The sequence below is a fragment of the Halichoeres trimaculatus genome, unplaced genomic scaffold (assembly GCF_033239565.1).
Source record: "Halichoeres trimaculatus isolate MK-OKI-2021-1 unplaced genomic scaffold, fHalTri1.1 fHalTri1_scaffold_6, whole genome shotgun sequence".
NCBI lineage: Eukaryota > Metazoa > Chordata > Actinopteri > Labriformes > Labridae > Halichoeres > Halichoeres trimaculatus.
The window spans coordinates 20216345-20229358 of NW_027437184.1; the positions used below are offsets into that span (position 1 = coordinate 20216345).

At 40.8% G+C, this 13014-nt stretch overlaps 1 protein-coding gene across 1 annotated transcript in view; it reads right to left on the minus strand.

Moving 5' to 3' along the window:
- Positions 1-13014, minus strand: part of dclk1a (doublecortin-like kinase 1a) — a 49771-nt gene that overhangs the window by 20971 nt on the left and 15786 nt on the right. Inside the window, exons 4-5 of the mRNA XM_074671673.1 lie at positions 10378-10477; positions 5251-5361 (exon numbers count right to left, since the gene is read on the minus strand). Coding sequence (XP_074527774.1) covers positions 5251-5361; positions 10378-10477 — 211 coding nt within the window. The remainder of the gene's footprint in view (positions 1-5250; positions 5362-10377; positions 10478-13014) is intronic.

The window sequence follows — 13014 nt, forward strand, 5'->3', positions numbered from 1 at the left end:
ATCTAGGCCATTCAACACTGGAATAATAAAACAATGAATAAACAGTGCCAAGACAGTTATTTTACGTGGGAGAGCAACACTTTCAACACTTAAGCTGTGAACAAAAATAAAAGCTAACACTATCTGAAGGAATATGGGTCAACAGACACATCCAGGAGGTTCTGCTTCATTATGTGAGAGTTGCTGACAAACTGTGATACCATCAGGGGAATGGAAAAGAAGAATGATGCAGTTTAACTGATGGGAAGCCCTCATGTGTCATGGATAGATTGGATGGATAAATGTATCTAATTAACTCTAACCAAACCATGTTTCAGTACATTTGCAAAAATTTAAATCTTTCCAGAGAGCCACACCCCATTATACCACACCACACACACCGTACTAGTGTCAAAGTCTGGAATAAAACATAATAAACACACACAGTAGTTAACATAACTATATGGGGCATGCAAGTTTATTTGTCAATGCTGTGCGAGGGTGTCAAAAAGCTTCTTAGACACAAAAGAAATCAGCTTGACAAAAGTGTGCACCATAATACATGTTTTTAGACTTCTATTATGTGCTAATACAATGCTGTTCCATAAACACAAGCTGCCACAAGGCGTATAATTATCTTGCCTTTAGTGAAAAATATCAATACTGCCGTGGCCATGAATTTGTTTTTCCTCCCTGCCTCTGCTATTCGATGTGGTTATTTGTTCCACTCCCCAGTGCTTATCCACTTTTTTTCTCTGAAAGCACATTTGTACCCTTCATGGAGCAGAAAAAAAGTGTTGAAGGCTGCAGACAGAGTGTCACAGCCAGCAGCTCATCCTCTGCAGACATACTGGATTTAAAGTCTCTCCCCCTCACACACTCAGAGTTGATGATGATGACAGAGAGAGAAAGGTGACGCCCTGACGTGTCAGAAGTGATTCTAACTCTCACCATCTGCAGTTTTCTGTTAATTTTAGCTGACATGCGGCATTGGAGGAGAGTAGAGGCGCAGATGGCCAGACGGGCAGAGAAGCTATGTATGAGTGCAAATTGCCTTCTCACATTATTTTGGGTGCTTATGAGTGCGTATAGGTACTCAGCTGGGGTTGTGAGATCATTGGATAATGAAGCTTTGGTGTTGACAACATCAGGCTGACACACAGCAACATTACTCCCCTCCCATACACACACACACACACACACACACACACACACACACACAAGCACATACACACATCTCAAAATGAGGTAACATAAAGATGCTATACTTCCTTTCAACCAGGATAAATTTCTGTGGTAACTAAATATTACAAAGTGACCAAAACTGTGCTTTAGATGAGTTAGTTGTTATATTACTGTAAGTTTGTCATGCTCAGGTTACGTAATGATGGCCTATGATTCATGGACTTCATTAGAATGAGGCCTTCCGTGTGATGAGCAGGCCGATAAGCTGGTTGTTATGACTGTGCTTTTCAATTAATTCAGCATATTTCTCAAAGGCCTCGTGTTCCAGACGAGACCTTCACATGTAGTCATCTAATGTGGACAAAAACTGATCTTGAAGATGATGCTCAAACTTTCAGTTTCAAGGTTTATCATGACCACTCCTAAGTGTTTGTACGATGTGCAGTCCACATGCTATCTTTAATTTTACCTTCCCCCTTTTCAACTGAACATGACAGGTTTAACAAGGCCAGTTGATGTGTGGAAACAGATTTTTGAGAGTATGTGTCAGGATTAATAGGTTGAAACGATTTTTCCTCAAACATCTCTTCATACCCAAAGAAAAAAGCAGCTGGTTGGGCCTACTTCTTCCAAAAAAGATAAGTATGACTGAAAACATGCATGATGACTCCCTACAAGTGTTGGGAAAGTGCCTTCAACAAGAGGAGCAGACAAACAGTTTGCTTTGATTTGAGCACTGTAATGGCCCCGGCCGTACTGGCTGTTGAGTGTGAGTGTGTACGCTAGGTGTGTGGGTGTTCTTTTCCCTCCCCTTAGGCTGCCAGGTGGTGCAGGTGATAGAAGTTTCTGACATTCATCAGTCAGAAGCAGAGATTGGGAAGTTGGAAATTTTCAAAAGGCTGGCTGGAGATTTAGTCGGGAGCCATTGACGCTCTGTGGCTTGTCACCCAAAACCTCATCAGTGCTTGGCTTTTTGTTAGATATAGCTTGGTCCTTGTTAGTTAGTGATACTAGTTTTGTCAAAGGATCCTTCATTGGTAAAATGTAATTTGGTTAAACACTCTTATCTACCTTTAACAACTAAAACTTAATCTGCTGGCACCGAGGAAAGTATCAGAATTCATGTTAAATTAGGTCAAAGAGACACATTGGTTATGGAGTACATACTGGTACATGAATGATGAATGACAGATCTGACTATGTCACTTTACTCATGCATGCAACACAAATACCCACCTGAGTTGATGTTTAAGAGATGTTTGAAGCCTGTACATCTTGAGATATCACGGCTCCATAACAACTGCTTCTTAAAACAACTGACTGTACCAATTTAAATGCCCCTCCCAAATAGCCAAAGTGTCCCCCCACCACCATAGAGATATTTTAGGGTATAAACTTAAGAGATGGATAAATACTGTGGTTTCAGATGCTCTTAAGTCAAAACATATTATAAACCAAACATAATGGTGTTGAAATAGCCTTTCTTGCTTATTGAACGTTCTTTTTGAAACATAATGATCCATTATAGAACATCTGCAGTAGGATTTGTGGACATCCAGGAGCTTCTTTTGGGGGCATACCCACTGAACTTGGTAGGGGATCCAGTTCTCTCCAGAAGAAAAACTTAACAAAAATATTAAAATGTCTTTTGGGCACCACAATCAAATTCACAGACTACATCTTAATATCTAAAAATGTACAACATAAGTAGCTCAAATACTCCATTAAAGTAGATCTCTGGACATGCAAAGGTTTCGTTCTGATTAGCTGTGATAAAGGACAAAGACAAACTCTTCTTTAATTCAAATTTTATAATAAATGAAGAAATCTGTATCACTTTTCAGGCTGCTAGACATGTTTCACTAGAACACTTTTGAATTTGAGCGCAAGAACTTTTTATGTGACTGTCTGTCTGCACACAGTGGGCACCAGGTGGTGTGTGACAGCACATGTATTATGCTGTCTCGACCTCCCTGTCTCTACCTCTCTTTTTTTTCTTTCCAGCTATCTCAGACATATTTCCCACTGCACATCCTCTCAGTGCAGTGTCCTCAGTCCAGATCATTCAGTGCGATACAGAATGTTATTAATGCTGTGTTGGCTAAGAGGAAAATGAATATGAGGCTTGAAGGATACCATCAGAACACCTGGGGACCTGCAGCAGGATTTCAGACTAATAGCATTCTTTACAAAGTATTTTCCAAGAGTGAATAAGAGGAGAATAAATCACTTCTAGTTAATAAATATAAATTATAAATCAGATATTTTAATCTATTTCTTTTTTGACGTCCATCTTTGACGTTCCATCTTTCACACCCAGCACAGAGTCCTGACCCTGCAGGGCCTTCATGGGAGCACATAGACCAGCAACAAAACAGGCACTCGATGACATAGGACACAGTGTCAGCTCTTAATGACAGATGTTGTTCATCCCACATTCTTGCCTCAGGGTAAGGGGCATGAAACACTTTTAATAAGAAAAACAAATCACAGCTTTGAGGAAATATTGACATTAGCATAGAGAAGAGCGTCAGTCAGGTTCAAACAACAGAACATTGCACTGTTTTCCATCCCCCTGGCCTGTGGCTCTAAACTCTGCTCTGGTACAAACTGATGATGTTTTGGGGAATAAACATGGCACGGCACACAACAACATTCCCAGAACAGTTGATGATGGTGAGCTGCGGAAGCAGCGCCGGAGGGGAAACATTTCTCAGAAGTGAAAAAACGTCGGCACCGTCTGACTCAGGGTTTCAGCGAGGGGCTGAGCGTCAGTCAGCACCACTGCAGGCCATAAAACAGGAAGTCACTGCCTTATATGGCCGTCACAAGCTATTGTGTCTGTAGCTACATGCTCTGACTGTGCAATGTCTCCATGGCAACCAAGACGAGTCAGTCTTATTCTCCCCTATCTGTCTCAGACTCTTGCTCGCACACACACAAGTATACACCTTAATACCAGACAGAGATCAGATAGCGTATGACTCACTCTTATAACCTTTTTCCAAAAGTTTGAACGCCATTAGCACCCGGAACTTTCTCTGTTCATCCAAGCCTTTCCCCCTTTCCCTCGCAGATACGCATCTTAAACATCTGTTGTTTTTCAGTCTTCAATCCTACATGGCTCTGAGCCAAAATACACCCCAACCCCAAAAATCTGTGCATGTTTTTATTCCCAAACTGCAGGTGAATTCTTCAATATTCGGAGTTCCTGCATCATCCATCAGATGGTTCCTCAACTAGAAAGGCCTCTACACCAAACCCAAATGCATAAAAACAGTTATTTTACACACAGCTCAAAATCAAGCTGAGCAATTAGATAAATGGTGCCCTGATATTTGTTAAAGCTACAAACTAAACACGAGGACTTGGGGAGCCAGACTGAGTGTGCCACACCAAACACGCACACACCTGGTGCATCGAGTAGTATTCAGGTGATAGAATTAAAACTCTTTTTTTTGTGCTTTTCTCTTTCCTCATAACAGCTTTTTGTTTTGCACCAGTCATAAAAGCATCATTATCAGACACAAACAATGCAGCAGGTACTGATGCCAGCTCTCCTCGTTCCATTACATTTCATTAGTATGTCAGGTGAAGAACGGCTTGTGGGGAGCTGCAGGATTGAGTCACCAACCGTCTTCTTGTTTCCTTCACATCTTCACACTCTCTCCCTCTGTCTTTCTTTTTTTTACCTCTCATCTCTGTTTGCCTTTCTATCAACTCCCTTATGAAATCATCCTCATTTGAATTCATATTCTGTGTGCTACAAGACACACACACACACACACACACACACACACACACACACACACACACACACACACACACACACAGAGTCAACACTGCCAGACTGCAGAGCTCAGATTTCATGCAGTGTGTATTCATACTGTTTTCATTTGCTGCGACACTGATTAAGTAATGAGCGAGAAAATACGAAGCAATCACGGGAAGCATCAGGATACAAACAACTTCTCAACTTTGTCTGTCAGGTCTTTCTCTGCACAAAGGAGACACATTCCGATATCTTAGACAGTGACACCCCGTCAAAATAAAAGATTTACATAAAAACTTGTTTTTCTGTCTTACCAGATGCAGGGGACTTGCTGCGATGTGATTGGACGATGACGGTCCTGGGGGAGCTTCGACTCAGGGAGCCAGTCATCTTTCCATAGTTTACTGACCGCACCATACGGCACTCTGCAAGCACAAAGATAATGTAGAGTTATATTCTTGAACCACATGTTGTCTTATGTTAACGTCTCCTTTGATTAGTTGATTTTGATTCTCTGTAATTTGACTGGTTTTGACCTTTTGTCTTTATAAGACACGGCCACGGAGCTTATGTTAGGACACAACTGTAATTGGTTTTACATTCAGGTGCCCTGCAAAAAAAAAACAACGCTCATTTCTGACCTTCACAGGGCCCACTTTCCAAACGCAATTATTGTAGTGTTTCAGTAGTGACAGCGATGACTCACGGTTTGGTCTTTCACACACATGCGGCCCCAGTAAATGAGCCATGTGATGGTGCTCACACACATACACACACTCCTTGCCTCATTCTTCCCCAAAACTTTATTTCTCTCCTGTTCATTAACCCAACCCCATTATAGTTCATTACCATTACAGACCAGCAGGAGGAGGAAATTACACCCAGTCTGCCATGTGTGAGCACCCGCACATGTGAGCGGGTGTGTACCAGAGGATGCACGATCTCTACTTGAGTGGTCGTCACAGTGGCCCAATGATTAATGTACAGAGCAGAGTGTTAACATGATGACAGTAAATCAGAGGCAAAGGCGTTAATTACAGTGCGACTGAGAGGAGGCTAAGTTGTCTACAGCTCAGGCTGTCTCTCTGACACACTGATTGTCTGTTTGGTTTGTCGCTCTGCTCTACCATCTGTCTATCTCTGCCTTTTGCCCTTTGACTTCTGCACTCTTTCTCTCGGTGCAGAGGGAAGTGTCTAGCTGAGATGTCTGTGTTCAGACTTTGTGACTGAATAGAGGGACAAAAATTGTTCACACATCATGAGAGAACATTGGAAGTTCCCAGGAAGCTGGGAAAAATGGTGAATTCAAGTTGTTGCCTGTTTTCAGGCGGGGGGGATGACATAAAGCCAAGTGTCAGAGCGAAAGTAGTGAATAAACATGTAAATCAAATATACTGAAATGTCTCATCTATAACCCTTATTTCAGCCGAGTTTAAGTTAAATAGATATTTTTCTCAATATAAATCTTGTACCTTTTGAAATTTTGAATGTTGTATTTTACAAATGAAAAAAATACTGGGTGATTTAGACAAAGGTGTCGAACTAATTGTAGTTCTGGAAGTTAGTTCTGAAAGTTGATTAATGCTTACCAATGAAACAAACAAAACTAAGCGTTAGTTTGAGAACTGAGAATACTGAATAAAGATTGGTGGTAATGGACAAGCTGATTTTTTAATGTAGTGATTGTGGGCAAAAACTTTTAATGTATGCAGGTAAAATACTGTAGGGATGACGAGAACAGGCAATCTGCATTAATATGCTTTGCCCCATTGGTGGTAATCTGACATCAGTTTATTAATCTGTGAACAGATATCTGCATGTCAGTGCTGTAAATTCCAAATGGAGCAACAGCTTTTACTGGTGCTGAGTAGCAAAACTGTCAAGGTTTCTTCAATATCTGGAATATCTTAATCAGAACTTTAAAAAATATTAATAAAACAAAGCAAACAAACATTTTAAAAGTTTTAGTCTTTCTGGATTAGAACTGATGCTTTCTGAAGCTAATGATCAACAACACGGCTGATGTTATTTCAGCTTTCTGAAGACCCAGACCCTAAATGTGAGTAAATCACAAGTGAATCACTTTCTGTTTTGGGTTTGTGCCTCCTGAGTAAGGAAAAGTGGAGCAAGCCTCTGTTTTACTATTTACAGTGAAACTAAGACTCAACAGAAATGGAATGGCACTATCAAAGGGATGTAATGGACTTTTCCTCAAGTTGCCTGTTGGACTGTAAACAGTGCAAACCTTGGAAGGAGGACAGAGGAATTCATCATTGTTCGCAAGTACAGACTGCATGTTGTCACAGGTCAACAGATGACTGGAAATGATCATACGATTGCAATCTCAGTCTAATTTTTTAGTTCTGAAAAGTTTTGAAGTGAATTTCACCAAAAGTGCATGCTGTTTATAATAACAGGATTCTCCATGGTGTGTTGTTATAATCTTTGATGTTTTTTGTGCTGTAATAAGTCGAGCAGGGTCATATCTGATGTCTCCAGCTGAATTACATCGCCTCACAACTCCAGACATCTCTGTTTTTCATCAAGATTTCAGTCTGAATCAAACACTGACAAACATCTGAGCTAGGCTGATAGAGTTTATATAACACACAGGCAGGGACAGCAGAAGTTGAGATTACATAAAATCTGATGTGCTTTTCTTCTTACTTGTAGCTGAATATTATGAAAAACATCTAACTGAGACAATTGTGAGCAAGTAATGAATATGATGCTTTTCTGTAAATAAAGTCTTCATGTGCGTTAAAGGATGCAGGAGATTGTTTTGTGGTCATAGCCATAGAGAAATGACAGCTATCTTTTGTATATTGCGGAAATGAAAGGAATATGTGGGTGAAGAGAGACAGGAAAGAAGACAAGAAGGGATGAAAGGAGGTCGTGCTTAGGAAACCCAGGTGGGATGAATATTATTTAATGGATAATAGGATACATGGGACACAGAAGGGAAAAGATATATTCAATAAACCTTTTAACAAAAAGCCTGTGCACGCCAGCTCATGTTCTAGGAGACAGGAAGAGAGATGAGAGCATAATACAAATGAGTTCCAAATGGCAGAAGCGTTCAGACGGAGATGCAGAAGAGGGAGTGAAACACAGACGGGTGACATGAGGACACGGTGTATCCCCTGCAGACCGCAGTGGAGAGACAGGCAGAGAGGAGGAGGAGGAGGAGGAGGAGGAACTATCGTACAGCAGGTTAGAGGATGGCCTTAGAGCAGCGGACGTGTTTTAATTCGAGAGGAGAAGAGGAGTGGCAGCAGACAATGGAGTGTAATGAAGTGAACAGCCAACACTGTCCTCTGCCACCTGAACCATGGAGATGTGTCATACAGGCAGGAGACGGGGAGTGTGAGTGAAAAAGCATGATGTAATGTGGGGAAGGCAGAAAAAAACAAACACAGGAAACAAAAACATGCTCTTTTACAAACTGACAATGAGAAACAAAAACAGGAAACAAAAACATGCAAACTGACAATGAGAATATGTAAGACCACACATACTGTTAAGGGAAATTGAGCGGCAAACAAAAGGAATATCTTAATACATGCAAATTTATGATTGATGCTTAAACTACAGTGAAATAATTTGATACTGTGAAATGGCAAAAAATGGTGAATTGAACCAGGAAGATAGTAGACTATGTGACAAGGCAGACAGCTACCCAAGAGTGAGGCCAAAATATTTGGAGCTATCCCATCGACTAGACTAAAGCCCATCTCTTCCATTAAAACAGATGGGACATGGGTCAAACTTTAAAATCAGATTTCACTTCTAAAACAGTTTATTTCACTGATTTTTTTTTCTGACAAGTTCAGACTTAGGCCGACAAAACAACATTTTATCTGGAAATGCTAAAACGCAGTGAAAAACATCTGCGTTTACACGGAAACGCTGAGGTACTAAAAAAGGCTGTAGTAAGCATGCCAGGCCTATAGTCGGCGCTATAACCATATTGTCCAGAAGCCGCTTGTGGGAGATCTCCACCAAAGTAGAATTAGGTCAATCATCTGGTGTACTGGTGAATACCATAGACTGCAAAAATATTGGACGTCCGCTTGCTCAGCTTTAAGTGAGGTCTCCACAAAAGCTGCTCCCCCTGGTGGCTGGCTGCAGTAAAGGTTAAAAAATATGGCTTTCCAGCCATTCCAGATGGGCTGTGGTCAAACTTTAAAAAAATGATACTCCTTGTAGAAATGTTTCTCACGTCAAATTGTTGTGGTGACTTGAAGATATAATTTGGCTGTCTTGTATTCAAGTCCTCTTTTTTCTGAAAAGTTATGTTTTCATTAGTTATACGAGGTTAAAAACGAGGCTTTACATAAGGTTTAACAATGATTGACAGTGCTTGATTAACGATGATCCTCGTGTATTTTTTTTCGGGGACTGTAAAATATGTCGGGAGGTAGAGTCAAGAAGTGATTAGACTCCCGGAAGAAAAAAAAATATTATTATTTTTGTCACCCAGCTCCACTCAGATTCTCCCAGAATCCCTCAATGTCTCTACTGCGCAGACTCTGGCTGCAATTGCTACCAATGGCTGCGCCTGTGACGGGGGAATTTTGGCTTCAAAACCGTTCAGTGATAAATGGCGGAGCCACACTGTCCACTCAATATACAGTCTATGGTGAATGCTAAGTTCAAAAGTGGAGCAACAGATGCACATTTTGTATGAAGACAGTCAGCAGATACAGCAGATTGAGCAGCACAAGCACGGCACGGTAGTTCACAACGATTACAACAACGGTACGTTGTCCTGTTGTATGCATGAAGCGCAAAGCGGAGTGTGACGTCATCGATTCCACTAACAACGCCGGCTTACCGTTTACACGGTAGCAATGTCAGCAGCGTTACAGAAAAATCCCACTCTGGGGTTGTTTTAAAAAGTTTGCGTTTTAGGTCGGTTGAAACGCTGTTTCAGTGTAAATGCGAGGCTGAAAAACAACAAAACTTTTGCGTTTCACCCTAAACCGTTGTCGTGTAAATGGCCCCTGAACAAGCTACTTGATGCTTTAAACATGATGAATAGATATTTTGGTAGATGTAGCTCTATATGGTGCCTTGTGGACTCAACTTCCTCAAACCAAATCCGGCTGTTTCCCCACTGTACATAATCTGGCTGAATACTGCTAAAGGTCTCTGGAAGAAATGTCTGTTCAGACACATAAATGTAATTTGCAACTAATTAATTTCCATTTGCAAATATTATTTTAACAACATAACCCAAATATCATGCAGTTGCCAATACTTAAAAATATTTCTCAATCATAGAAAATGCCATATAAAACTTTAAGATATCAGATAAGATGTAGCTGAAGGAGCAGACTAAAAAAAGTAAAGAAACAAAGAACAAGGGAAGGGATCAGTGAACAGTCAAATGTAAAATGTCAGCACTGAAATGTCAGAGGAAGAGTTATTGGCCTCACCACTCTCATCTAGCATCAAGTCATCCTGGTAGCGGAACTTCTCTGGTCCGCACGCAACGAAAATGTCTTCATCGCCAAAGAAGTCCTGCAGGCACGAAACCTGGAGACAAAGACAGGCAGAAGAACATGGTCATTGGTTTGTCTTTATCTTATTTAATTCAAGACAAAAAGAACAATAACTCCTCTTCAAGCTTGTTTAATACTTACACAGAAGGCAGCCGCCGAGAGCAATGGCAGGTTTTAACTATCAGGAGTTAATCCCATTGTTCAAGGGCACCTCAGAGATTTGCCAAGGCAAAGGAGAGGGCCTAAATACAGCAATTTTTCAGCTGCTCCACAGTTTTTTAAACGACAACTGCTTGTCAGGCATCTAGCTCTCTTACCTTTAGACCTTGATTCCTCATTAGCATATAAACATGGCAAAATTGACTCCCCACTTTTACTGAAAAAGCACTTTCACTGAGGGTATCCATGTGCATACCTGAGTTGTCCCTGAGCTGCAGAGCCCTGTTCTTCCAACACTTTATCAGTCTTTTGGAAACTATTATGAGACCTTGCCAACTCACAAATTTGCTGATGCACTGCAGCACGTGCGCCAGACTTCAAGAGGATTGAGTGGGGGGTCTGTTCCCCGAGGCCTAGCATCTAATGAATGGTAATGAGCAACTAACTAAAGTAAGAAACAAGAGGAAGAGGGAATTTATGAGCTACAGAGTGATTAAAAAAGTGTGAGATGGGGATGTTTTAAAATTTTTGGCATGTGTCTCTGCAGAATCTTAACTATCCTGTCTTAGTTAGCAGGCCCAATTATAACGTGCTTCACTATCTTAAAATGCTAACATGTTCATTTTGCCTGCACGAGACAGATGTTATTTGGTTTTTCAATCTGTGTACTTTTGCTGCCGGGAAAATTCCTTAACAATGGTGTGTTTATTATGACAACCAGGCAAAGAAACAAACTGCGGTTCATTATTTTCTATTTGATTCAGCTGACAGCTCGTATCATATCTGATCTAAACTCAGCGTGATTTACTCAAACAACTTTAATTACACCCCACAGGCCAACCATCACATTTCACTCCCAAGCCATCAATATTCCAAATTATATTTCCCAATAGGCAACGCTACAGTCACAAAGGCAGTTTACAGGAAGACTACAGTTCATTCATCTGCTATAACAAATCTCTCACCCAAAACCTATTAGGCGCCATTAAAATTTAGGCAGCTTGTGTATCTGGAACCGCCTGGAGTGAACACATACATATAAGCTACCCCTATTGCATTTTCATAGCAATTAACATCCAAGAATCCATTTAGATTCCTAATAGCGAACAATCAACGCCCCAAAAGAAAGTCACAGCTGATGTTACAACATTATCCACACAGAACAGCATTCTTTTCATGCATGTCTGTGTGTTTCTGTCGGCGTGGGGGGAATGGACACGTCCTTGTATCCCCCGCAAACCCTAAAAGAACCAACAGGGAGTCATAGGACAAGTTTAATTTAAGACACAATCTCGTCACGGATTACGGATTGTTTTCATTTAACTTTTCATTTTAGGACTCAGTGTGAGACTGTGTGTCTGTGAACACTTAGCAGCACATCACATGAAAACACACACACCTGGCGTTCATGGATCATTGTCAGCTCGTGTCTGTGAGGAGGCAATATTATTAAGGTTTCATAACAGAGTGCATATTGCTCTGTTCCCTGATCTCCCCTGATAGCGTGTTGGTGATTATTTCAGGGCCAAGCGGCTCCACTTCCCGACAAGTCGGCAGTGATACAGATGCCGGTGTTGTTAACATTTCCCCTGTGTGTTGCAATGATGGAAAGCTTTGACCACTTCTGCGTCTTGTTGGATGTTTTTTTTAATCCTTCTGAACTGTAGTTTATTTTCATCTTTATATCAGCTGTGTTTTGCTTGCTGTTTCATTGTTACATAAGCTGTTGTGTCTGCTGGGGGCTTTAACTTTGCTCCTGAGGTGCAACAAGCTTGTGATTAAAATTGTTATTAGCTGCTCTTGGCTTAGCTGTTATCACCTGCCACACAGTTCTCGATAGGGGCTCTTGTAGCACTCTAAGCACATCAGAAATATCACACTGGGCTCTGTAAAATAGTCCACAATTAACTTGCTATTAAAAAAAAAACAGAATAAAAATATCAATGGATAATCATGTGTTGCATAAGCTGCATTAAATTGGACTCACTAACTACTTTATGTATGGGCATGAGAGCAATTATTTATGAAATGTGGTGCCTAAATCTTCTCAATTAATGTATAAAATCCCCAAATCTCCTGGCTATTTCTGCTTTACTGATATAAAAAAAACCTTTTGGAAATGTTTCATATTCCAGGATACATTTTTGTACGTTTTTTCTAAGCCTGTGCTCTTTTGAAAAGGCCAAAAAACACTCATCTTGTTGAAAGCTTTGTTCCTGTCGGAGAGGATTTTTGTTGGATTTCTGAGTCAGTCTGACCGTGTCCCTTGGGCAAGAACTGCTGCTGCTGGAGTCAACCAAGAGACAGCTTTTGAAAAGAAGCCTTTTTTAACTCCTGATAGAGGAACTGTAGCACACAAGAAATGTCCAGCAAAGAGCTGACAAAGAGCATCACTGAAAGCGTACAAAAAAA